Below are 23990 nucleotides of genomic sequence, written 5' to 3'. Positions count from 1 at the left end.
AACAAAGGATAACAAGTCCTGCTCGTCTCCACCCCACACATCAATTCTCAGCAACTATTCCACCTCACCTACCATCCACATTGTAGACTTTCAGGCCAGCCATGTGTTTGGCTGCACGAGACTTGGAGGCCATTAACAAGCTCGGGTTATAGATGGTGAAATCTCTGTAGTAGTTTTCCAGAACCACCAATGCAGCTCGCTGGATGCTAGAAATAAAATACAACAAAACATTTTAAAACGGACAACTTAACATTATATAGAGAAACACAGATAACCCCATTAACGGGAAAGTGGTGGTTAGCATCATGGTGCTGCGTACTATGCAATTCTGCAACGGACAAATCTGTCAGACTCCACTACTTGCGGAATTGGGTTCCAGGATCTTCTAGCTTTCATTTTTGAGTGAAGCATTTGCCTTTACAGTTGCTAAGAAAAGCTTCTTAAATGCAAACAGGGTGTAAACTGACATAGCATCCTCTTCAAATCTGTAGACAGCCTGGAAAACAATAGTTCATCTCATCTTGGCTTTGATGCAGTACTAGCTCATATTAGCCAGCCAGTCAGCCTCAGGTTGAGGCACCGGTTCGGGACTGATTGAGGCTTTCCCCTCCAAATCTTCTATACTACTTCTTGCAGCACCTAGTGGTTCTTGAGACGTGTCCCACCCAAGTACTGACATGGCACAGTCTTTGCAACTTGTGAGATCAGATAAGATCACAGCCTGGAGGTAGAATGGCTGCATTATAGCAACATTCACAATTTCTGGTTACATCCCACACTAGGGCTGGGACGTAAAACAGTGTCACCTCCTCCCTTGGAGTTGGCTTCTATTCCTAATAGGACAGCCAACACAAGCAAAGTAAACACAAAAAAGTGCTCAGCTGCAAGGGCTTCCTTTCCTCATAATCAGCTTGTCAAGCAAAATATAAAGATAGGCATTGTTTAAAGACATTACAAGCTGAAGTGTTTCAAAATGAGCCAAGGCCCAGGGCTAAATCAGGCACGGTGCACGGAGATGCTCCACAGATTAGGGCTTGTCTACACTGCAAAGTTGTCGACAAAACTTTTGTTTTTCACGGATACTTAAAAAAGCCCCCCCGCGAAAGACAAAAGTTTTGCCGACGCAAGCGGTAGTGTGAACGCGGCTTTGCCGGTAGGAGCGCTCTCCTGCCGACAAAGCTAACGCTGCTCACGGGGCTGGAAGTATTTTGTTGGCAAAAGTGCCGACAAAATACTGACAGAGCGTTTACACATGCTGACTTTTAGTGACAAGGCTGTGACTGCACAGTGTAGACAGGCCCTTGGCTCCCATCACACAGCTCTGCCAATGTACCATTGTCCTCAGCATCCCCCTCAACAGACCATCAGTAGAGATTTCTTCATGTCACTACCCGGGGAACCAGCCAAGAACACCATGCTGGTTTCACTTTTAACTCTGAAGGATTTGAACTCAACAACGAGCACTTTAGCTCCTAGAACCAACCTAACCTGTTTTAATTAAGTTACATTTGTCATTAACAAGCAAACTCCCCCATGAAAACAACAGCAGATGATTCTCACACGTGTTATAAGGTGGTGGTTGTAGGACACGTATGCATAGGAAGGACAGCATTGCAGGAAAGGTTCGAATCAAGAAATGGCATTTGGAGTCTATTCTCAGCTCTGCCACTGACTCACTGTATGAATTTGGACAAGTTACTTAACCTGTGTGTCTAATGTTGATAAAAGCCTTCATACCATGCTACTCTGAGCCCACATAATACATAAATAGCCTTCCAAAAAAATGTCAAAATCCAGATACCTGTTCAACTACCTAGGGTTAGCGGAGCAAGGAGGAGCAAGCTGTTCCTCTTTCGTTGGGCACCTTCCTCATTAAGTTTCACTGCACAGCTAAGTTGCTTTCCTTAGCTGTGTACATTAAAAGCTCAGGTTTAGATTTTCAAAAGTGAATAGTGATTTTAGACTTGATTCTTGAGGATCCAACTTGAGACACCTGAAAGGTGTTTGATTTTCAGAAGGCAAGTGCTTGCCACTTTCTGAATGGTCCCCTTAAAAGCATCTCAGTCTTTGAGATATTTCTCCCCCCCACTCCACTCCTCCATTCACTGTTGAAAACTCAAGTCTTGGTGAGAAAGTTGCATAAAATGAACCACGCACACAGAACAGTTCTCAATGGTTCACCCAATGACAAATCAAAACCAAATTTTCACCTGAAGTTTCAACGGTGTCTCTCCTCAACAAGGGTGATTTAACCTGCCAAATTTCTGTTGGTCAACCCCAGTCATTCTAACTGAGGGGCTGTTAAATAAGTGCCTATTGTTCCCCCCATCATACTTACACATGACAACTTTTTTTTGCTCAAGCTTCCCAAAGTTTCACCCACATGCCTGGAAAGGTGAAGGGTTTGGAAAGCGACGAGCTCCTGAGAACAAAGTTAGAACACAGACCGTCATGCTCCTGCTCTGTTTGTGGACAGTTTGGGCTGCATAAGACTACATGAAAATGGGCGGAGCATCTCCAGAGAGGTGGTGTGTTGAGTGACTCACCCCTCAGTGAGCAGGGGCAATATAGCTGCGAGAAAGAATTTTGTTAACTTTAATGTAACAATTTTCCTGCAATCTAGAAAGAACATTAAAATGTAGACGTCCCCTATACCCCAATGACCCCCCCCACAAAAAAAAAGAAAGAAAGAATTCAACTTGCAAAAAAATGTCACTACCACATAGACACTCTAAGACATCCCCTTCAGTGGGGCCTGTTCAACTACAGGTCCCTCCCCACTCCAGAGCTGCTACAGAGTATGTTAGCAAAGTTTCATCGTTTCCTAAATCCTCCTGTCAGCCCAACTCTGGCTCACATACAGTCATGTGGGCATGAAATTAGGAAACAGCTAGAATTTCACTTGCAGGGCTTTGTGTTTGGTTTAAAGCTAAATTCTCTTGAATTTTTTTAAGACACCGATGGTACAGATAAGAAAATTAGAAGGGTCACAATAATTAGAAGAGTGAGCAAATGGTTGAATCAGAGCCTCCAGGCTGTATTGCTCAACCTCTCTACCCACTTCAAGGGGAAGCTCCGCCCTCAACTGTGCAGTAGGAAAACTATTTCTGCTCTGCCTTACAAGCTATAAAGCAACAAGAATCCCCCACCCCCAAATACACACCCAGCCCTTCCCACAGCTGTGAGAAAAAGGCACAGAGAAGGAATGCATAGTGGCCAGATGTATTTGGGCGAAAGTGCAGGGACTAGTGTAGCCTCGAGTAGATGGAAAGCCTTAGAGCAGTGGTTCTCAACCAGGGGTCCGGGGGCCACCAAGCATAGCCATCTTTAGATTTGCTGGGGCCCATGGCAGAAAACTGAAGCCCCACTGCATGGGGCTAAAGCCCAGGGCCCTGAGCCCCGCCACCCAGGGCTGAAGCCTGAGCAACTTAGCTTTGCGGTGCCCCATGTGGCATGGGGCCTGGGCAGTTGCCCTGCTTGCTACCCCCGCTTGCTACCCCCGCTTGCTACCCCCGCATGCTGGCCCTGGCTTCTATATGCAGACAAACAGTTGTTGTGGCAGAGACGGGCTATGGAGTTTTTATAGTATGTGTGTGTGTGTGGGGGGGGGGGGGGGATTTAAGAGCGAAAAGGTTGAGAACCCCTGCCTTAGAGGGAGGGATTAAGATGGGTAAGTGAATTGACTAGAGTAGAATGCTAAATACACACACAAAATTCAGCTCTGATTTTATATTCTCTGAGACTTTCTGCTGCAGGCAGATTAGGCTGCTTCTTTAGTAATGCACAGAGAAGTAAAGTGGCTGCTGCAGAAAGCCTGCTCCTCTCCTCCCACACACCCTGGACTCCAGATCGAATGGAAACTGGCTAAGGTCCCAGGCCAATGTTCAAGCTGCAGCTCACGAAAGCTTATACTCAAATAAATTGGTTAGTCTCTAAGGTGCCACAAGTCCTCCTTTTCTTTTTTTTCCTGGCAGAGCATCTCTACAAGGAGTTCAGCCCCATGTTAGCTGGTAACACTTCACCCAGCACCCCTGCAAGTTATTCCTTCCATTTACAATTAAAATAAGGGGATGGGCTGGGAAGATTTCTGTGCACTGTACTGAAATGACCCATTCAGATGGCTGCAACTGGAAGTCTCACCTGTATCCTACATATGACAGCATCCAGTAGAATAGGCTACGAGATAAAGCATGCTCTAGCATTACGCTAACCTACAACAGCGTAAAGCAAACTTCATCAAGAATGTCAGTGTTTTACAACATGAGTTCAGCCTCAAATCACTGTTGGGGCAAGGCAGAAAACACTTGCCCTTTGTCTAGGCTGCAGAAATCAGGATATTCCTAATGTAGATAAGTTCCTGGATATTGTGATGTGAAATCAGTAAGAGGGTCATGTCAGAGCATGCTGCGACTAGGGGACGCCAATAAGCAGATATAACTTCAGTAATATGTTGCATCTGAGGATTGCAAAGCCCTTTACAAAACAGTAATGAATTAAATGTTACAATGCCCCTGAGGAAAAGGGATTTGTTTTTTCTTTGTGTGAAACACTTCCCCCTCCTGCCATAGGTAACTCAGGTACAGCCGCACTTGGAAACTTGGCGCTAAATGTGATTTCAGTTTTAGGAGATCACGAAACACTTTGCAACTTGCAGGCCAAAATGGCATTAACCTAGGCTTCAGTGATGGACTTAATCACGCTGCGACTGAAGTCTCTTTTCAAGGAGAAGATTCTTCTTGGAGGCTTTGCAGAAGACCAGAAATGCTAGGATGAAGCTTAGAGCAGAGAACGGCAACCCCAGCAGTTATGTCCGAATCAAATCCGCAACAAGTAACAGTGCACAGACATGCACAGCTAGACTTTTAACCACTGGAGTCCCTGTCTTCCCAGGTATGTTACTGGGCAACCCTTCCAGCACCCAGGGTAAGGTTGAGCAGAGGTTTCTGAAGAGGTAGCTCTAAACAAAGTATCTAAAATCCACAGGCATATTCAGATGGGCCTGACGATTCCTGTACCGCTTGATAGACCTGGGTTGTGTTAGTGGTGCACACTGGGGTCTGTTTGGTCAAAGTGTTCCTGAGAGAAGTTTCTCCCCCAAATGACCTACTTTTAAATTTTTTAGTGCTCTAGAAACTGGCACAATGCACTGAAACTGAGGTGGGTAGCTGAGAGGACACATGCTCCATGCTCAGTCACATGATACTGAGACCAGGCAGAAGCAGAAACTGAGCTCTGGATCCTCAAGGAAGAGCTCAGAGAGACACCCTCACGCAGCTGATGGCAAAGGGAGAGTGGCACCAAAATGCAGTCCCAATGACCATGAGTTTGAGTCCCCCTCTAGGCAGATTCCTGTGATTAGTTTTGTGCACATGGGCTCTGTACCAAGCCTAAAACTACGGCCATATCCAGAGATGTCAAATCACTGTGCTGCCCTGAGCTCATCTAGTGTAGGCTATCAACAGCAAGTCTAAAACATATGGATCTGCTGGGTACACGTAGGGGTAAGCCAGTTCAGGACTACTCTCATCCCCTGGCACTGCCTCCCGCTGGTAGCTGAGGGTCTGTGAGAAATGCCCAGGAAACTTTCCCCATCTTCCCAAAATTGTCCCTCAACTTTGCCCCCCTCGTTACTCCCACTTTCTCAAAAACCAAGGGAAATTCACACACAAAACCCCCTTGCAAGCACAGAGGCTGAAGGCACTCCGCACTGCCCTGTGCTTGCCATGTCCTGCAAGGTAGCTCCCAAAACGGAAGTGTTGCAAAAGCTGGAAACCCAGGTTGAAGAGGATACTTCCCACACAAACTGGAATCTGCCCCTTAGGGATGGCAGTATGGAATAGGAACATCACAGGACTTTACCCCTCTCTCAATAAATGTGCTGTGTTCCCTGTGCCTACCACAACTCCAAGTCAGCATAATTCATATGTACCCGCACTGTGCTCGGGGCAGCACCACTGATCCAGGAAGTACTTGCTCCTGGTTGGAAGAGGTTAAAGGAGGGGAAGGTTATTGTGCTCTTCCGTTGACCCAGGTGGCTGTCAGGGCACAGGGTTAAGGTGGTGTCAAACTGGAGGCAGCGGGAGCAGCGTTTCGGTTTTATATCTGAGAACACACACGTAAAACGACTTAAGAAACCCGTTCAACTATTGTGTCAGAACAAGATCATCAGATTAGTGCAACAGCAACAATATTCCGTTTTAGTTTACTTGGGCTGTGGTCTCATTCTCTCAAACGAGAGGAAAACCACATTTTCTTGTCAGACCACCACATCTGAAGCCTACAGGCAACTAAGAATAAGTGCGCAGAATTACTCACCCTGCAAGCCTGCCCAGGAAATGCACTGGGATGGCCAGAATTTGTTTTAAATACATGACTAAGGAGCAGGACCCCAGGCAATTGTTGGACAGTCTTCTCAGCTAGGGAGGGGATCCACACGGCCAATCCTTGGATTTACCATGTTCCGGGAGGGAAGGAGTCCCCAGCCTGCTCCCCCGCTGACTGTATGGCAGCAACAGAACAGTTCTTGTAAACACTTCATCCTTGGCTCTATTAATTGAATGCGTGCTAATGGTTCAGTTAAAGGAACACGTACTTCATACAAGTATGAAGGATTTGTTGGACTGGCTCCAGGAATCGCTTCCTATGTCAGCTTCTTCGCTCCCTTTAAAGACAGTTTAGGAAATTAAGTGCAAGACACCTATATTAATGCAACGTTAGCTGGATTTTTAAAAAAAAAAAACAACAAATACACTGCAACATTACTCAGGAAATGCATTAGTTAAGTTTCCAGCAGCAGGGTTTTCTCAGCTGCTTTGAACATCCCAAATATTTTTTGGCATACATCACACCGAACATCAAGTTACATATTTAACAAGATAAAAACCTCATACAAAATACTGTGTGCAAAACATCCCTGGTAACAGTTCAGCAGGGATTTTGTACAACCTCAATTAAAGTTTTCAGGAAATACAGACTTTTTTCATCTGATACTTTTAAAAAAAAGTCTTTATAAGTCTACCACAAATGCGGTTAAAAATAAATAAATAAAATTTAGTCCACATTGGAGATAAAAACAGCATGAAAAATTACATTTTAAAAAGGAAGTTTCATTGCAGCACGACATCAGCAAACCTTTTTTTTTAAAAAAAAAAATAAAGCACTACTTTAAATGAAGTGTCCAGAACAAGCTATTTTTAAAAAGTAACTGTACAAATATTCCCAGGCCAATGTTCAAGTCCACAATTTAATCCAGAACGCTTTCATAGCAGTTCTATAAATCCTGTAACACTCTATATTACCGACACACAGTGGTTGAAACTTTTATTCTGAGAAACTGACCAGGCCAGGAGCTTGGTGAAGTTTATGGTCTTTAGAGCATTTGTACTGGACTGCCCACTAAGCAATTCTGCAACAGGCAGTTTTAGTAGTGGAGACTTCAACTGACAGAGTTCAAGATTAATGTTTTCCTGCCATTTGTAAGATGGGGTACAAGCTACTTTCAGATGGTAAGAAGCATTGGTTTTAGCTCTAGAAGTTTGAGAATGCAACTAGGACAATAAGTCATGGCAAAATTCAAAGATACTGTTGGTGTGTGTGTGAAGGGGGATATGATTTAAAAAGTCCAATAAGACGCTGGCTTGTCAGGGACAGAAAATGACAAGCAAGATTTGTCACACTTCACTAGTCCCTCCACAACCAAATAGCCAAACATTTTACTCCCCAGTATAAGAAAGTACCTACACGTGGAGAAGATATGAAGGCAAAGGGTTCTCTAATCTAGCAGACAAAGACATACCAAGATCCAATGGCTGGAAGCTGAAGTCAGATACATTTAGACAAGAAGTAAGGTGCACATTTAACAGTGAGGATAATTAATAGTGGAACATACCAAGGGATCTCCATCACTTTCAGTGTAAGTCAAGATTCGATGTCTAACAGATATGCTCAGCCAAAAGTTATGGGCTTGATGCAAGAGTTAATGGGTGAAGTTCTATGGACTTATGTCATGCAGGAGGTCAGACTATGATCATAAAGGTCTCTTCCAGCCTTAAAAGTCTATTAATTCTCTGCTGCACCGAGGAACAAGAAGGAGAAGCAGGCAGAAAATAGGGTGACAAGGGAGGAAAGAAGGGAAGCCAGTCCCTGAAGGAGAGATGAAGATATCAAGGCCTGGAGCTTAGGGGGAAAAATAAGGATGTACAGGGGACAGAGAGAGAGAGAACATAAGAGATTCATACCAACACAAGGGGGGGAAAAAAAAAGATTTATGTGATCAGGGATTCCATAGTCAGCAAAATCAACAAGCTTGTCATCACCACAACACATCCAGAGAACACAAGAGCATGCGGTCTGTGAGGAGCAAGGCTATGAGATGTGGACACGAGGCTGAAAAGGATCCCGAGGAGAACTGTGCTGCAGGTCGGAACGAATATCCATTCTAGAGAGAATCTAGCAGTGTCAAAGAGTGATTTCACTATGCTGGGTAAGACACAAAGTGGAAGCTTGGGTGATTTTCAGCAGAATACTTCTGGTCCCCAGAGGAGGGACAAGTTAATGAAGATGAACAGGTGATTCAAGGATTTGTGCTACGAGGAAGGCTTTGGGATGATCGACCACTGGGAGACATTCACAGAAAGAAGACATTCCTCTATTGATGGACTTCACTTGAGTACCTAGAGAATTAACCTTCTGGGATCAAAGCTGGCATGATTGATAAGAAGGGTTTTAAAACTAGGAGACTAGGGGAGAAAGTTGGGAGATACCTTGAGAAATCTCCACATTTGGCTTCAATACAGAGAGCAGTAAAATCAGCTAAATGAAGATATACTAAGGGATAAAGGAACATCAGAATGTGAGAGTATGGACAGCAAGGTGAAAGTACACATACTGATTTGAGTAGCAGTCAGGTAGATGTTACAATTAGTAAAGGACTATACCTAACCCAGGTGAAAAACTGGATGAGATCTGAGCAAAACAATGAAGAGCTCATATATGAATGCAAGGAGTCGGACAATAAAATGGAAGAACTTGAACTACTGATGCAGGAGGTCAAACCAGATATTATAGGAATGACAGAAACATGGTGGAATAGCACTTATGAATGTACTAGAGCAGGGGTGGGCAAACTTTTTGGCCCAAGGACCACATGTGGGTGGGGAAATTGCATGAAGGGCCATAAATGTAGGGCTGGGGCAAGGGGTTGGGGTGCAGGAAGGATGAGGGAGCTCAGGGCAGGGGATTGGGGTGCAGGAGGGGTTTGGGGTGCGGCTCTGGCCTGGCGCTGCTTACCTTGAGTGGCTCCAGAGTGTCAGCAGCGCGCAGCAGGGCTAAGGCAGGTTCCCTGCCTGCCCTGGCCCCATGCTGCTCCCGGAAGTGGCCAGCACCATGTTTCTGCAGCCTCTGGGAGTTAGGGGGGCAGAAGCTGCGGGTACCTCCCCCGAAGCTCCCACTGGCCATGGTTCCCCAGTGCAGGTTTGCCCACCCCTGGCCTAGAGGTATTGAAGGTTAAGAGCTGTTTAGGAGAAAGAGGAAAAAAGGCCACGGTGGTAGGGTAGTACTGTGCACCAAAGAAGCAGTAAATTGTAAAGAGACAAGAAGCGACAGTATGAACAAAACAACCTGTTTGGATCAAAATCACTTTGGGGAAGGATTGTAAGAGAGGCTGATTTAGGCAAGCGTTTGGGTCTCCTCCAGACCTCCATCAGTCAGACTCAGATACGGACAGAGATCTCTTCAAGAACATTAGAGAGAGAGAACCACCTTTGGGAACCGTGTCCTGATGGGAGACTTACTTCCCAAATAGAGATTGGAGAATAAATGCTACTAATACAGATGGGGTCTAGTTTTTCCTGGATATGATAGATGAGTTTTCTTCATCAGACCATCACCAAACCAACAAGAGATAATACAATTTTAGACTTTTTGATAAGTACTGAGGACATCATAGAAGAGCTGGCCGTAGGAAATAACCTTGGATTGAGTGATCAAGAGCTGCTTTAGTTTAAATTAAATGGAAGAACCCCCAAAATCAGGTAACAACTATGGTTTTAAGGGAAGTTAAAGTTAACCAGTCTGAAGAGCTCAGACTTAAATGTGGGGGAAACTTAGCTTTTGTATCGCTGATTTGAAGAAATTCCATCTGCCATTTGCACCCCAAGCAAGGGGCAAAACTTACAGGAAAAGGCTCCAGGCCCAGCTGGATGAATAGCCTCCTCAAAAAGGTTAGTAGGTATAAGCATAGAGCCTATAGGGAATGGGAAAAGAGACTGATCTGCAAAGAAAGCTACATCATGGAGGAATAAAGTGAGAATTGCCAAAAGTCCAGTTGAATTAGCCTTTGCCAAGGAAATTAAAATACGCAAGAGGGGGGATTTCAGTTATATAAATAAAAATAATAAAGGAGGAGGAGATTAGGCTGCTATAGAGTGTGGATGGGAAGGAGTTTAAAGATAAACTAGGTATGCTCAAAAACTAAATGAATACTTTGCCTCTGTTTTCAATAAGGGTGATAATATGGAACATGGCCATGAAAGACAGGATGGCTGATGGAAGTGAGTGTATAGAAATGGAAGGTACCACATCAGAGGTGGAAGGAAAAAAACTTAAAGAGTTTAAGGTGCTCAAATCATGGGAACCTGACAATTTCCATCCCAGAATATTGAAAGAACTGGCACATGAGATTGCTCGTCCAGAACAAGGATTGTAATAAGCATCTATTTGGGGGTAGTACCATATGTCTGGAGAATAGCTAATGTCATACCTATATTTAAGAAAGGGAAATAAAAAAACAAAACAAAAAAAGAGATCTGGGCAATTAGACCTGTTAGTCTGACCTCAGTAGTACGCAAGACTTAAAAACAAATTGTGAAGGAAAGAATCATTAAGTTCCTGGAGGTAAAGGGAATGTAATGCAACATAGGTTTACTAAAGGTAGAACATGCCAGACTAATTTGATTTCCTCTTTTAGAAAAATATCTTTTTTTTTTTTAAATAAGGGAAATGCAGCAAATTTAATATAGTTGGACTTCAAGTAAAGCATTTGACACAGTATCACATGGGAAATTGTTTAATTAGAGAAGACAGGGATTAGTATGAGACTTGTAAGATAGATAAGGAACTGGCTAAAGGGGAGAAGGCAACAGGTTGTGTTAAAAGGTAAACTATCATGCTGAAGGGAGGTTATTAATGGAGTCCTCAGCGACTGGTCTTGGGACCAGTCTTACTCAATATTTTTATTAATGACCGTGGCATAAAAAAGTAGCAATGTGCTAGTGAAATTTGCTAATAATACAAATTTGGAAGGCATCGACAGAGTATCATCAGAGTATAGCTACTCAGGGGAGACAGACACATGCTAGCTCTGCTCAAGCTAGCATACTAAAAATAGCAGCAGAGACATAGTGGCACAGGTACAAGCTTGTCCCACCCTGTGGCTTGTCTGTGCCATGACGTCCAGACTGGTACTTTTGGCATGCTAGCCTGAGCAGAGCTAGTGCATATCTGTCTACTCAGGCTGGAAGGCATGCTCCCAGCTGCTGTATTGACACAGCCTTAGAAGCTAATGGCCCTGTGTCCAGTTAGTATTTATTTGTATTACCATACCACCTAGAAGCCCTAAGCATTAATTCCCCTAGAACTGATTTAAAATATATATATGTATAAGCCGCTAACGCTCACAGAGCAGAGCGCCAGCCCAGCTTATTGTTGCCAATTCACACTTGAGGCTGGCACAAGGAACAGAAAGAAGAAATAAGTCACTGTCTTTCCCTAGCCACACCACCACCACAAACCAAGAACACCCAATGAGAAATGAACCAAGGCCTGGCCAGATGCCCAAAACCCTCATTACAGGCTTGAGCCAGTACTCATTGAAGCTAACGGTAGCTGGATCAAATCCTAGGAGGAGGCGGGGACTGGATCTCAGAAGCTAGCTCAGATTTAGGATTCTGCCAAGCATGCTGCCAGTGTGCCATGCCGACTGTCTCCACACCGTGGCTTTGTGAAGTGGCTTAGTATCCCTGTGGGAGTGAGAGAGAAGACTAACTTGTTCATTTAAAAAAACAAACAAACAACCTACCAACTGCTAGCACTGAAACAGGCCTAAGCAGTGAAAGACCTCTATTATCAATTGATCGACGAGGCTAGGGGGAAAGGCTGACCAAAGCACAGAGATGGGAATTTACACGAAGGGATGGTTTCAGGAAGTTGATCCACAAAGTCTCAAAATTAACGGCTCAGCAGGCACTCTGAACCTGCACAGCATCACCCAGCTTAGCACATACAGGTGCAGTAAGAAGCAGCACAAGCCAGCTGGTCATTCCAGCTTCCTTACAGTAATGTGAACCCATGCACCCTTAGCTCTTTGAAAGCTTGAATTAAATCAATCCAAGTGAACAATCTGCAGGCTAACTACTGCTGGGGACTATCAATGCTTGCTACAGAAGTTGGTCTTAGGAGAAAGATCTCAGAAGAAGGAGAGAGTGGAACAGCAGGTGCCAAGAAGTGCTGGAGGAAGAGATCTGGAGGGCTCCGGAGACTGGAAGTGAGTTTGAGTCTCATTTCTAGGTCAGCTCTTCCAATCCAGACTAAGTCTGTAGCGAACAGAAGTTATCACACAATATCTGGGAGCTTACGAGAAAAGCGAGTTGATGGTCTCCGTTCCTGATGTCCAAATCACAAACAGTCCCCATTGCTGGCAGGGGTGCCAAAGACTGACCAGGCCATGGAGAGTCAATGTCACTTCCACTCTGGAGGTGGGTTCTTTAGGACAGGGGATGAGGCACACAACTGGCACCATACTGGGGGAGGCATGTGCTATCACGTGCTGTTCTTGTTCTGCAGACAAATAGACTGCAGTCTCCAACACTGTCCCTCCACACTGTCCACTAGCATTTAAAAAGGCAACTGCAGAGAGACCTAGAAAATGAACATGTTTCTTTCAATATTCATCGGTAATCCACCGAACAGGTAGACACAACCCTTTTCTCTCAGGTTTCTTCCTAACATAAGACACCAGCACATAAAGAACATCAACAAGAAGAGTGTGAGTGTGTGTTTTTAAGAGGCACAGAAACATTTAACTTCCAAAAAGGATTTTAGCGTAAAACAAACTTTCTAGTTTTGGATTAAACTCCCACCAAAGCACTTTGGATAAAGAGTTAGAAACAAAGGTAGACACCAAAAGAGTACAGAGCGTATTGTTGGTGCTTGATTGAGTAAACACCGCCTCCTCCCATTTTCTTGCTTCCTAACAATGAAAGTTGTCTACAGGGAGTGCTCATCACTTCCTAAAAGTCTTCCAGACGCAACAGAAACTCATGCCTAGGATCCCAGGACTTAAGTGCCAGTGTATGGGTGAGCACAGGAACAGAAGGGGATGGGGCTTGGGCTCCCGCAATCAAGTTCTGCCCCTTTTTAGATGCACTCCAGCTACCATGACTCCTGTGCACCCCTGTGCACCCAGGAAACAGCCAGGATACAGAAGCACCCTAACCTTGCTGCTTTCGGTCACTGGCCCTACATCTATGGCTCCTGAGGTGGGGTGGTGGTATAGAGACTCATCCTTCTACATCAAATTCATCACAAGCCTAAGCAAATATCTCCATTTACATTAGTGGATTTGTCCCAATTTATACCTGCAGTGGATTCAGACCTGAAAAAACACAGTAAAAATAAAAACAAATGAAGAAACCCTAATATAAAAACTCTACCTTCCTCCAATTTCCCTTTTCTTTTTAAATATGGAAAAAACATTCTATTTCTTGTACATATGCAAAATTGAATCAGATCACTAGGTAATAAATGTTTTTAAAAGGGCGTAAAAAAAAACCTCATTAAAAATAATGTTTTTAAAAGGGTGTAAGGCTAAATCAATTATCTTTCTTATGCTCGGTGAGATGGTTGAAGAGCCTTTGGGAGCACTACTGGGAAATTCGCCCCCATGCACATACATTAATAGCTTTGAAAGTTAAGGAAGGAAATTATATTTAATGTATTTTCCCAGTTTTACCTCAAAGTAAATAAGCACGAGGAAATGTTCTAAGTAACCATTACAACAGTTTTAAATTCATACATCAATGTAGGAAGAGAGTCTTTTTGTTTAAAGGGTCTCATTTGTTGCAACAAGACAAAAGCACTCTGGTCTCATTCCAGGTCCTGGCCAGCAACCTGACTGAGTGCCATCCCAGGGAAAGGATCTTCCATTATTTGATTCCTGGCAGGGCCCAGGATTAGCAGATTCAGAATTCAAAGGCAGTTTGCCATTACTCTGAATTAGAACAGCTTTAATCTCTTTTGGGGAGATTTCTCATGATTCTCTCTCAAACCCCCAATTTTGCCACAAAGCTACTCATAGCTGAACAATGGGGTTGAATACATACGTACAGGGGCAGTAACCTAAACTATATTTTAGGCTTGGTCTGCACATGGACTTGCAGAGATGTAACTACTCTGTCCCAAAACAGATGAGTTATTTCAGTGTCAGTCACAGAACGATAGAATATCAGGGTTGGAAAGGACCTCAGGAGGTCATCTAGTCCAACCCCCTGCTCAAAGCAGGACCCATCCCCAACTAAATCATCCCTGCCAGGGCTTTGTCAAGCCTGACCTTAAAAACCTCCAAGGAAGGAGATTCCACCACCTCCCTAGGTAACGTATTCCAGTGCTTTATCACCCTCCTAGTGAAAAAGTTTTTACTAATATCCAACCTAATCTCTCTCCCCCACTGCAACTTGAGACCATTGCTCCTTGATCTGTCAGTCTGGGTGAGGACATTCATTTCAGATGGGAACCAGCTAAAGTCAGTGGCTAGACTTTCACTAAACAAAACCAACATTAGCCACTTTCTTCCAAACTGGAAGTCCACACAGACTTGCTTGGAAGTAACTAAACTGGTTAAATTCACACCTTTTGTTATTTCTGTGCAGGTCTGTGCACAAAAGACCAGCTCTTGGGGGCGGTTTTGAGACTATGCCATACAGGACCCTGTGCTTCTGAGGGACCCCATCTCTCACACTCTATTTCCAAGCCAGATTGCAATCTCCCATGCAGGGCACGTCTTGACTGCAGAGTTAACTTGAGTTACTCCTCTCAAGTTAGTCCAACTCAAGTGAGAGCAGCCCACTGCGAAACAAGACTCAGGTCCAGTCCATACTTAAAATTTCGGTCAATATAGCTAGAGCACTCAAGGGTGCGAACAATCCACACTGCTAAAAGCCATAGTCAAGCCAATCTAACCCACGTTGTGTTCACAGCTAGGCTGATGGAAGAATGTTTCCATTGACCAAGCTACCATCGCTCAGGGAGGTGGAGTTCCTGTAGCAACGGAAAAACTTCTTTCATTGCTGTAGGAAGTATCTATGATGTGGGATTAAAGCAGTGTAGCTACAGCACCCTAGCTATGCTGCTGTAGCATCCATAGCATAGATACAGCCTCAGTGTCCACAGTGACGCTGCATTCACCCGTGTGGGTCACTGGGACATCTGGGAACACGTCCCATGGTTCTTAGTGCTGCAATAAGAGGAACTGCTCTATAAATTCTTTCCCAGGGAGTTGTGAGAGAACTTGAGCACACAGGGGAACTGGGGGGAAGGGCGCTGGAGAACAAGTGGCTCTTGAGTGATACTCGCCTGCATCCAGTACTAGAGTAGCTGTGCTCGTAGGAGTTTTAGCTCACGCCCTGCCCCTAAACAGGGCAGCCAACTCGAGTTAAAAGCACTAGTACACTTGGATCAAGGTTTGTATGTGTGGAGGGGACCATGGTGGGGAAAACGTGTTGTTTTTTTAAATTTAATTCAGGTTTTCTATGATTTAAATTATTATAAGTTTTCATTTTAAAAATAAACCTGTTTCAAATGAAATGTGAGTATAATACAGGAAGTGTTAAGGCCTAAACCTATTATCTGTTAAGACATTTAAATTGGAAAAAAAAAATGCTGATTCCATTAGCCTCTATCAAAAACTGTGTTAAAGGCTGCTTTTCTAGATAAAGAAAGAATCAGGGGGGAAAACATCTAACTTTTGAGATCAAGCTTAATAAATATGGTACCACAAGTCATGTACCATATTAAGGGCTTGTTTTGTTTAATAAAAAGATTGTAAATGCTGTTGTGTGTTTAATTCCAGTTACCATCCTAATGCAGCTTGACACATATGAGCAAAAAGTTAATTTTCTATTAAAGCAGCAATAATCACCATTTTCTAACATACTAAACTGTTCAAGAAGAATCTGAAAACGTTAAACTATATAATTGTTTAATAAATGTATATAGGTATAGTGTATCCTCCTAGGTCACAAAAAGATGTACCAACTCTAGTGTAAATGCTTATTTAGTTGTAACCATTAAAACATGCTGATTTATCTCTATCAGCGTTGGAGAATGCACATTTCTTTAGAAACATAACTGAAGTACAAATGGAAAAGTGATTAAAATTGATAATTTAAATCAAGACGTTCCACTTGGTGATTTAAATCATTATTTAAATCACTGATTTAAATTGCCTTGATTTAAATCAAATCGACACTGGAGGGAACTCAAGTTAGGGTCAACACTCAAGTCAAATTAACTTTGCAGTGAAGACAAGTCTGCAGAGTCTGACTTAAGGTCAGCAATACAGATTGAATTCCCTAGCACTTCTCCCCTGTTCCCTAAGTGGAGGGTCTAGGATTAGCTGCCATTTTACTTGATATTTTTAATATTATGTATAGATAGGTAATGAATTACGTATTTATTGAAAACAATGTCTTGTATACCAGATCTGGACTTGTGCTACTTTGATGCAAACCTAGTACCCCATGATTTGTCACAGGGAGTCTGTGTTAAAAGTTTTGGGGTTGTTTTTTTCAGTGTTTGTAGATGCCTGAGCCTTTTCTGTAGTGGCCACAAAGTTCACAGTAAAAAGAAAAGGAGAACCTGTGGCACCTTAGAGACTAACCAATTTATTTGAGCATAAGCTCTCGTGAGCTTTCATCTGATGAAGTGAGCTGTAGCTCACAAAAACTTATGCTCAAATAAATTGGTTAGTCTCTAAGGTGCCACAAGTCCTCCTGTTCTTTTTGCAGATACAGACTAACACGGCTGCTACTCTGAAAAAAGTTCACAGTAGGCACTTCAGAGGAGGCCATCTAGCCTTTTGGGCAGCAGGACAACAATGGAAGAGGAAATGAGATATCAAACCCCTAAGTACAGGGTATGCTGAAGTGCTTGTACATCTACTGCTGTGTGCTGTCAGTTTGCAGAACTAAAACAAGGAGAAAAATCCCAGCAGACTAAGCCATGGCATTTCCTCTGCTACCTCTCGGTCTGGAAGACATAGCTCCTCGGTCTGCCCTTCAGGAGATCACATAGTAAGAGGAAGAGAAAGCCAGAGATTAATAATTAACTCTAGGCCCTTCACCTGCAAGTACACAATCGAGACTGTTAAAATATTAAGTTACAAGTATTCCAAAAATGTGAAACCATCACTCCAGGGAATAAAGGTCACTCCCCAGTCTCTTGGTTGGAGCTGCTAGTAGCAGAGAGCAACTGTTGCACTGGCTGGTGTGCATCATACGCCACTCCACACTCATGTTTTTGGGACGCAAAACAATTGGAAAAAACGAGCTCAGGCTCCCTTGGAAGGCCCCAGGGCTGCATCATTATCTCATTAACATACCCAATTTCAACAGATTGTCAAGAATAGCTGTGTACTACAACTGCACATCTCAGGAGAGGATCCCACTGCACTAACTTTCACTACACTAGCCTCCAAGGAGAAACTGCTGAGCTTGAATTAATATGGAAACTAGATACCATTAACTTGGGTTTGACTGGGAGTGTCTGGGTCATTACACACATTGAATCTATTTCCTTAAGTTAGGTATCCTTACACCTTCTTGTCAACTGTCTAAATAGGCCGTCTTGATTATCACTACAAAAGTTTTTTTCTCCTGCTGATAATAGCGCATCTTAACTAATTAGCCTCTCACAGTTTATAATGGTAACTTCCAACTTATCTGTGTGTATATATACATAGATATATGTGTTCCATTCTATGCATCCGATGAAGTGGGCTGTAGCCCACGAAAGCTTATGCTATAATAAATTTGTTAGTCTCTAAGGTGCCACAAGTACTCCTGTTCTTGGTGCAGTCTAGTGGCACACACAGGTGTGGGGAAACTTGCACTGTGATTGTCTGTGCTGGGCTAGTTCTGTAGTCGGAAGGACTTCAGTCTCCAGGGCATCAGTCTGGCACCTTTCACCAGCACTGAAAGGCTACACTGGGGCTGACTGCATAGGTTCCGAGTGCGCTTTACATCCTCAGTGGCAATTAGCCACTTTAGCAGAATGACACTCAGCTTCCCAGGAAGTTCTGGACCGGCTAGTGTGAGGAAGCGGGGCAGCTGTGGGGAATGAAAACAGTAGAGAAGAGTTGTATTATATAGAAGTGGGTAGGTTAGCTTTGATTTGAGAACACCCTCCAATTCTACCAACATGAACATTTTAGAGATGGCACAATTTAGCAGGGAATGAGCAAGAGGGTGTCCAGCTCCACTTCGGCTACTGGGTTTGACTTCAGAGTTGGCTGTGCTAGTCCACTGAGCATATACTCAGCCAGTAGAACTTACTGCTACAGGAGGTCAGTCTCTCTGATACCATAGCTGAATATATTTCAAATTACTAATAAAATTAGTAGTTATAGGCCAAACTCAGAGTAATCAGATCTCATGCTTCAGAGCAAAGGCTGATCATGGCAGGAGGTTTGGAAGACCACACTTTCCTAACCTGTTTGTCAAGGGATTGGATTCTCCATCCCTGGAAATTTTTAAGTCAAGATTGTATGTTTTTCTAACAGATATGCTTTAGTTCAAACATGAATAGGGAAGTCCTATGTGGTCTGTATTATGCAGAAGGTCAGACTAGATCACACCGATCCTGTCTGGCCTTATAATCTATGAATCTCAGGGCTCGTCTACACTGGCAGTTTACAGCACTGCAACTTTCTCGCTCAGGAAGGTGGAAAAAACCCAACCCAACTTGCGTGCAGCAAGTTTCAGGGCTGTCAAGCGCCAGCGTAGACAGTGCCCCAGGGCTGGGAGCTACACCCCCCCGTGGAGCTGCGCCGCAACCACACAAGGCAGGTTAAAGCGCTTTAGCGTTGCCAGCGTAGACTAGTCCTCAGGAAGGAACAAATCGGCCAGATACATTCGGGAGTTTCACCACCATCATCTGCAGGATCATGCCCTGCCTGAACCAAGAGACAACAGAATGGGCCATTGCTCTGATCTGGGCCAGTAAATCCTGTGATGGAGAATGGGGTTAAGAGGTGGTACTCCATAAAGAGCTTGCATTTGTGGGGCTGAAACAGAGTGTGAGTAGCCACCAAGAAAAAAAGTTTCAACATGACTCTGGACAGAAAGCAGAGTTTTCTGTTCCATTCAGATGATGCACAAGTGTCCTCGCTGACTAAGAGCATGTCAGTCTTTAAGCATTGCCTGGAGTTAGTGAGCCACGCTTAAGGAAAGGCTTAAACATGCAGACTTTGGTTTGAGGAACCTACTTCCCTCTACCCCTTTGTTCCTTTTCAATCCGTTCCCCTCCCTCCACACTCCACCTACGCCCACTATGCCAGCTGGAGGAGCCTGGATACAAGAGGCAGCTTTTCAAATGAGATCATTAAGTGCTGAAAACTCAGAGAGCAATTTCACAAGTGCCTGGCCTGCTGTTTGTTTAAGTTTGAGCATTGATGAAAGAAGCTGTTTGTACTGGATACAATCAGAAAAGAGGTTGCATAAATTTTCCCTATACAGCTCTGCCAGCACAGATTACTCCTGCTTTGCATTACAGTCCACAGGTGTGGGTGGACATTCGCCACGTATGGCACGGTTAGATTATCTTCTGCTACAGTGGGTGGCAAGCTCTCCCTGGGGCCTTTCATATAGGCTAGATGTGGTGACTGCATCTGCATGCACAGTGATCAACAGAGCAACTGCACCTCTAACCTGGAGGCATTAATGACTACTAGAGGGAGATGTGTCTAGAAGGGATGGGCAGAGTAGTAGCAGATGGGGGTGTAGCTACAACCAGTTTCTTTCTTGGCCTCTTGACTACAATTAAGGTCAGATTAAATATCCCATATAGCTTTCAGCAAGGATTATATCCTACCTTTGCAAAGGGATGGGCAAGGATCTAGTTGAGACTATAGTCCAGGAGAATAAGCTTTCGTGAGCTACAGCTCACTTCTACACTTTCCACAGTATGCATCCAATGAAGTGAGCTATAGCTCACGAAAGCTTATGCTCAAATAAATTGGTTAGTCTCTAAGGTGCCACAAGTACTCCTTTTCTTTTTGCGAATACAGACTAACACAGCTGTTACTCTGAAACCTATAGTCCAGGAGTGGCCAAAGTGTGGCTCACAAGCCGCATGCGGCTCTTTTACAGTTGAAGTGCGGCTCACTGAGCCCTCCATGCCCCCGCCCCCATTCTCCACCTCCCCTCCACCCGGAGGGAGGGGAGCTTGGGACCTCTGCCTTGTAGCACGGTTGTAGGATAGGGGCTTCTGCCCACTGGGGAAGGGGATCTCGGGGCTTTAGCCCCACAGGGTGCGCCTGCCAGGGCTCAGGGCTTCAGCAGGAGCGGGACTGAAGCCCCAAGCCCCAGCAGGTGCCTTCCATAGGGCAGAAGCCCCGAGCCCCAGCTCTCGAACTTCTGAAGATTGTCATATGTGGCTCGGAGGGTCAGTAAGTTTGGCCACCTCTGCTATATTCCCTTCCAAGTACTCAGCCTCTCTGGATTAAAGACAGCCAAGTATATCCACTTGTGTGGATCACACTGCAAATGTGGCCGGATGTCCAATAAAAGCTAGACTGAGACTCACAAGCTAATCTTACAGGAAGCTTGTTTTAAGAGGTGAGTCCATGTCCCAAGAGGTGAAAGGCTAGGGCAGTCTGGTGTTCACCACTGACCTGGCATTGTACAGACCCATATAAATGGGCAACTGAACAGTGTCACCTGTCCCTCCTCCACTGCTCCTTGTTCTGGGCATCCCACCGATGTAACAGGGTGGAAATAGACTCTATGACCCACTAATGGCCCTGTTTAACCCAAATCATTCAGAGATAATGCAGGCGCCTGACACCAATTCTGTCAATGTTTACAGACTAATAATCACCATGCGCTTCTGAAACGATTCATTTTCCTGAGCTGTCTAGACTAATACTGCTCTAGGGTGAAGGGTGGGGGGTGGGAGAGAAAAGGGAGGGAAGAAGAATGTCTATCCGTTTGAAAGGAAGAGAATACATTTAGCGGCCTGACTAAGAATGGGAGGGGTTTTTTAATGGGGCCTTTGCTAACAACCTATGAGGCATCCAGAAAATTTTGGGAGGAACTGGCCTGAAAGAGCAACCTATGCTTGGGTTTTGTGATATAAACAGGGACATAATTTTTTAATGTCCCCAGAATATCAGTCCTGCTGATAGAGAATGCTTTATTTTTCCTTCTCTCTCCCTTCCCCTTTCTGTTCACACCCCTTTTTCCTGCTTTCACTCCTACCATCTGCTTCCTTACCCTGTCTCGCTTGCATGTTCCTCAGTTTTCCTTTCTCTGAGTTTTGTTCATCTCGCCTCTTTCTTTCTCACTCTCTGTATCCACGTGCATTTGCTGAACAGGATTGCAAACAGCCCTCATGTTGTGTTCCTCTGCATCCCTCAAGTGATTTCACAGTTACCAGCAGTGCAGCCAGCATTATAAACTTACCCAATAAAGCAGGGCTTAGGTTTGGCTGCACAATCATGGGTACAACTCCACCTTCCACCTGCATTGCAACCCCCTTCTCCCAAACAAAAAAATCACAGGCCAGGAGGATCTTAAACTGGGCAGCTAAACTTGAAATCTTTGGAATTGGCATGGTCCCTCTGTCAGCACTTCAGCCAGCCTGCTAATAGGAACCACTCTGGGAAGAGAAGTGACCTGAGCCTGCCAGAGCTCAGCAGGGGTAGAGAGAAGTCCTTACTGGCAAGTTCAGCTCCTCTCCATTCCTTCGCTCATTTGGAGCCAGTGCTGGCGGAACCTTTCCATCTGAACCTTTGCTGATAGAAAATTAGGTTTGTGACAAGACTTTCTGCAGAAAGTGTCTGCTTGCCTCAGAATTTTGGTTGTTCCATTGGAAAAAAAAACAAAACTCCTGATACTTTCAGTTTTGACAAAGTTGAAATTTTTCCACAGAACTTTGTTTTTTACTGACCAGCTCAGTTTGGAAGGGTTCTGAGAAAACATTAGGAGGAGATATGTTGAAAGCTCTCCCCAACCCCAGCGCACCCCCAAAAAGCATGCTAGACACTCAAGGGAAGGGGGTAGAGGTGAAGAAGCGGGGCTCAAAACTGTGGAGATGGAAAAAGACAGACAAAGTGAAGACAGGAGTAAACTGCTTGGTCTTAGGATGAGAAGTTAGTCCATTTATTTCAGTTACCATGCCAGTTAAATGTCACTGAAAGAAAAGTTAGGTGCAGCTAGGTGTTTTCCAAAAAAAGCCAGATATATCAGGCTCTAATAGAAGACCTGTTACCACTTTAGGCCTCATCCTGCTGAGATTTATGCAGGTGCTTAACCTTAAGCACAAAGTCAATGGACTATTCACATCTACGAGCTTAGTTTCAAACACGTTTGCAACAGAAGCCCTACTGTCTATGAATACAAACCTAGGATTTCCCACCATTGTCTACTAAAACACTCAAAAGCAAGAATTCCATTTTTTTTTTCTTTAGGAAAAAACAGATACAAAAGTAATTTTTAAAAATGCAGAACTCTTTTTCTTGTAACAATGGCATCTTCACATCCCAGTGTGTGAAGCATTAGTATATAGATGAATTCTTCCTTTGGTGGCTACCCTTCAATCTCTTTGGGCTGAAGGGTCTTGGTCCTTTGTCTGATAAACACACTAGAACCTATCACTGAAGAATCTTAACATTATGTGATCTAAACTCTTATACAGGCAATAGACTAATTATGCTGATAACAGTAGTGTAGTCCTACAGATCTTAGTGATTTACAAACAACAAGTTAAGCCCCGCTAATGCACCACCCTCTATGAAGATCGGTATCTTCTCCCATTTTACAGGGGCAAAGAGTTGAACTAACTTATTCAGAGTCACATGAGTCACCAGCACAGCCAGGAACGAGGACCAAGAATCCCAACTCCTTGGCTCTTGCTCTAACCACTAAGCCCTACTTCAAAGCAATTCCATTGCTTTGCTAACAGGCTGCAGGAGACTGTTCATATATTCATTTAAACCAGCAGACACTAATCTCTCCATCTGCAGTAGATCTGTGTGTGCCACAGGGATCTGGACAGGATACATTTGACAGATGTTTAATCCAGACACTAGTTGATAGCATCTTCCCTTTAAAGTCATTCCCTCCCCCAGCCTGAGGAGCCATCAGTTTCATGGAGTGAGGGAACCAGAAATAAGTCTTCTCCCCCACAAAAAAGTTCTAGCCAGTGTGACCTGGCCTTTCCCACACCTGAGAGAGGCAGGTACCTCAGCACAAAGGACGGGGCTGTCAGGCGTGAGTCATACAACTAAGGGTATCAAATGACATCTAGGAGGTGCCGGAGTGCTAAGAAGATCTAATAACATTTAGGCACCATGGCCCCACCTGGACACCTATAAAGTAGAGCATACCACCCACCACCACCTGAAGCAGCAAATAATCCAGAAACCAAACGAAGCACATTAGTAACAATATAGAGCAACTGAAAAGGCAGCCAAAGCTTACACGTAGGGCTGACAGCAGCGGAAACAAATACTACAGAGTGCGTGTCTTCAATTACCCTAAGAGGGGAGGGAGAAGCTGGGGCGGCTCTTTCACAAGGAGCTAGTGCCATATCCTGGGAGCTGCCACAGCAACAGCTTGCTCATCTGTGTACCGAGGGCATGCAAACAGAACCCCTTCACATCAAGTAGCGTCAGGCTCCAGATGCACAACAGGACGAGCCTTGAACATAGCCCCCGC

At 44.3% G+C, this 23990-nt stretch overlaps 1 protein-coding gene across 2 annotated transcripts in view; it reads right to left on the bottom strand.

Annotated features, from left to right (window-relative positions):
- VANGL1 (VANGL planar cell polarity protein 1) overlaps positions 1–23990 on the bottom strand; it is a 52977-nt gene that overhangs the window by 13866 nt on the left and 15121 nt on the right. For both annotated transcript variants that reach the window (XM_073309155.1, XM_073309165.1), the window contains exon 5: positions 73–206. In XM_073309155.1, the coding sequence (XP_073165256.1) occupies positions 73–206 (134 nt within the window). The remainder of the gene's footprint in view (positions 1–72; positions 207–23990) is intronic.

The sequence above is a fragment of the Lepidochelys kempii genome, chromosome 1, assembly GCF_965140265.1.
Source record: "Lepidochelys kempii isolate rLepKem1 chromosome 1, rLepKem1.hap2, whole genome shotgun sequence".
Classification (NCBI taxonomy): domain Eukaryota; kingdom Metazoa; phylum Chordata; order Testudines; family Cheloniidae; genus Lepidochelys; species Lepidochelys kempii.
This window is presented reverse-complemented; position numbering and strand designations above follow the sequence as displayed.